Source organism: Lolium perenne, chromosome 3 (assembly GCF_019359855.2).
Source record: "Lolium perenne isolate Kyuss_39 chromosome 3, Kyuss_2.0, whole genome shotgun sequence".
NCBI classification, from domain to species: domain Eukaryota; kingdom Viridiplantae; phylum Streptophyta; class Magnoliopsida; order Poales; family Poaceae; genus Lolium; species Lolium perenne.
In genome coordinates, this window is record NC_067246.2 from 70025551 (window position 1) to 70028597 (window position 3047).

The following is a 3047-nucleotide window of genomic DNA, read 5'->3' on the forward strand; positions in this document are numbered from 1 at the left end:
TGGGTACCTATTACGGCGAGGCTAGGATGGTGTTGTGAAAAGAAAAATTGGTCTTGCTTCAGTCTTGATGATCTGGAAGCTGATGTTATGCCTATATGTTGGTGTCTACTATGCTTCCCTGAGTTCCTTTTGTGTTCATTTAAATAAGTAGCTTAATCAGCTCTTTACCCTTCTTTGCTTTAGAACCTTTTGTTTCCACATGAAGCATGGCTCCCGGTTTGAGTATCAAAAGATAATGGAACAACATCGTCCTGCTCAAATGAGCTTCGGACCACCACCCAAAAACAAAAGAAAGAAAGAAAAAGAAACATTACAAGTTCAATACGTCAAACATATCTTAGAACATAACTGTCTAACCGACTATTGGTAGATACAGACCCCAAATCCTGAGCATCCACGATCATTACAAAGCACTTCAACCAACTGAATTTAGATGACAAGAGGCACGGCCCAATTAAAATACCAAAAGCACCTTCATAACTCTGGCAAAACAACTTCAGTACTTTTATTGTTTCTTCGCAGCCACCACCTAGTTCTCCTCATCTTCCATCGAACTCGAAGGATCAAGCCTTCACATCACATATGTCGATGTAGATACCTGATAAGATAACACCATCTTCTGAAGTGCTTCTGCACCTGCCAAGATATCTTACTTGTCAACCTTTTTTGTAACCCAGCCCAGTATTTCAAAAAGGAACATGCATACATATATACTTTCCGCATGTGTCTTAATTATTTTGAATTCAAAACATGCTATGTTTCTCAGTTTTCAAAGTGCCCAGTACAGAGTAGCCAGACCAACAACATGGAGATTTGTCTTCCTAGGAAAAACAACATCAATCAACCTAAAGTATTGGGTGAGGTTACCAGGTCTAGTATTAGCTCCTATAGTTGGGCTCACCACACTCCACATATATTTTGCAGATGAACAAGTGAAAAACAAATGATGAATTGTTTCTAATTCATCACAGAATCTACATTTAAAATCCACATGCCAATGTCTTTTTTCTATATTGTCTTTTGTTGCTATTGCATTATGCCATATCAACCAAAGCCATACTTTAGTTTTGGGAGGAATTTTTGCTTTTTACGGATATTTAAAATTTCATCTTCTCAGATTACCATGTAATTTTTAGTACAATGATTTAAGAGAGAAAAGACTAGATTTTGTCAGGGACCACATTGGTTTATCTTGCCCTACACCTAAAAGGACAAGTAATAATGAGATCAGAGAGCCTTCTTAAAAGATAGTGTTGTTCCTCATTCAACCATCTCCTAAATGAGAGTTGTCAATTTACTCCAACAACATCAACAAACTGTTCAATATACAAATTGCAAAAAAGTTGAGCTAACATTTTCTTCAAAGGTTCTGATGTGCATCAGGCATCATCTTTAGAACCCTTTTGCTTTCTTGCTACTACTTATTTTACTTTCTGCTTCACTGTAAAAACGATGGCGATTTCTTTGATGGAAATAGACGATGGGCCTCGTTGGGTTAAACAAAAAAAAAAGTTTGTTTGTTGGAGACCAGTTTATTTTGTTTTTACAGATGCTGCATGCCGTCGATCGACGTTCCCACCGCGATGAACATGGAAGCGACAGATCGAGTTATTCAGTGACAGCACAACACCACCAAGGCCAACGAATTGCATATATGGATCCGTGACGATTCTGAACCATATTCATATAGTAGCACATACCAACCGGCTGCTACCGTTCATCCGTAGCTCAGTTCAGTACGAAGACTCGGACGAATGAGCCGCCGCCGCGTGCAGGTCGCTCCAGGTCCAGGTGGGCGGCGCCGGTGCCGAGTACGCCGCCTCCCGCGACGCGCCGTGGCTGCCGGGGGTGGGGTGGTTGTGGACGCCGTCGTAGGAGGTGATCACGTACCGCGGGTCGTCGCGGTCCCTCTCCACCCTCTTCTTCACCCCGCACCCCTCGACGGAGCACCGGTAGTAGTTCCGCAGGTTGGGGCTGCTCTTCACCGCCTTCTTCCCGTACTTCCTCCACCGGAAGCCGTCGTCCATCACCTCCACCTCCGACCGCGTCCGGAACCCGATCCTCCCCGCCGGCGACCGCCCGCTCACTCCCCTCGCCGCGCCGCCGTCGTACGCTCCGGCTCCGTTGTAGTAGTAGTACGACGTTGGGAAGCTGCTCATCTCGCTTCCTGCCGCGGCGAAGTACCCCGGAGACAGCGCCGGCGAGTAGTCGGAGGGCCGAACGGCGCCGAGCTCGGGGAAGCTGAGCGGAGCGGCACTGTGTGCTGCTGCTGCTGCTGCTACGAGGGGATCAGCAGCTTGGTAGTAGTATGCTTCATGGCTGCTGTTAAATCCTAACGAAGCCGCCATGATCGACTAGCTAGCACTAGCACGTACTGGTGTGCCGCCTGCTAGGGTACTCGGCAGTGGTGGTGGGCGCGCGGCGGTGGGCCTGTGCAGATAGCCTTGACGGGATTTCCCGTGTCAAGCTCCGCAATTTATACTAGCTATTAGGACGACGGCCGGCAAGCTCTCAGCTTCATGGATGCTTCATCACGGGGATGCTGACCCGAAGGTTCCGATCGTGTGCGTTGCGTCACATACGTGATCAGTCACATGTCGATTGATTGCACTCGCGCGCGCGCGCGCGATCGAGCGCGCCGTGGACCGTGGTATAGCGACGCGCGCGTACGTGCTGGCCTAGCTTGCGCTTTCGGATTATTCCGACGGCGACGTGGACCGGACGGCCAGGCCGGAAGTAGTCAAGACAAGACTTAAATGTTGGCTTGGATCATCTGGACCGTTAGCTCGCGAAGGATGGCCGTGCGTGCGATTAATTTGATGCAGTACGTTACACAGTTCTTTTGCACTGGCGCCAGAGCCGCAAATCTGAGCGCCGATTTCTCATTCATTCTGATCGGACGTACAGTACATGCAGTACCTAATCCCGTCAGAGTGAGGATCTGGGGCTAGCTGCTTTCAGGTCCAAATTTAGCGCTCGTAGTCACTCCATGTCCAGCGACAGAGTCACTAACTCTTAAATTTATTATCGTACGGTGCACCTAAGGC

At 48.1% G+C, this 3047-nt stretch overlaps 1 protein-coding gene across 1 annotated transcript; it reads right to left on the bottom strand.

Moving 5' to 3' along the window:
* Nucleotides 1-317: 317 nt before the first annotated feature.
* Nucleotides 318-2460, bottom strand: LOC127341558 (uncharacterized). The gene is made up of 2 exons (XM_051367426.2): nucleotides 1701-2460; nucleotides 318-636 (listed from the first exon to the last, which is right to left on the bottom strand). The coding sequence occupies exon 1, from the start codon at nucleotides 2346-2348 to the stop codon at nucleotides 1734-1736; it is 615 nt and encodes a 204-aa protein (XP_051223386.1). The 5' UTR covers nucleotides 2349-2460; the 3' UTR covers nucleotides 318-636; nucleotides 1701-1733.
* Nucleotides 2461-3047: the final 587 nt, after the last annotated feature.

Excerpts from the sequence above, each read along its gene's own strand:
- LOC127341558 (XM_051367426.2), bottom strand. The coding sequence starts at position 2,348 with ATGGCGGCTTCGTTAGGATTTAACAGCAGCCATGAAGCATACTACTAC.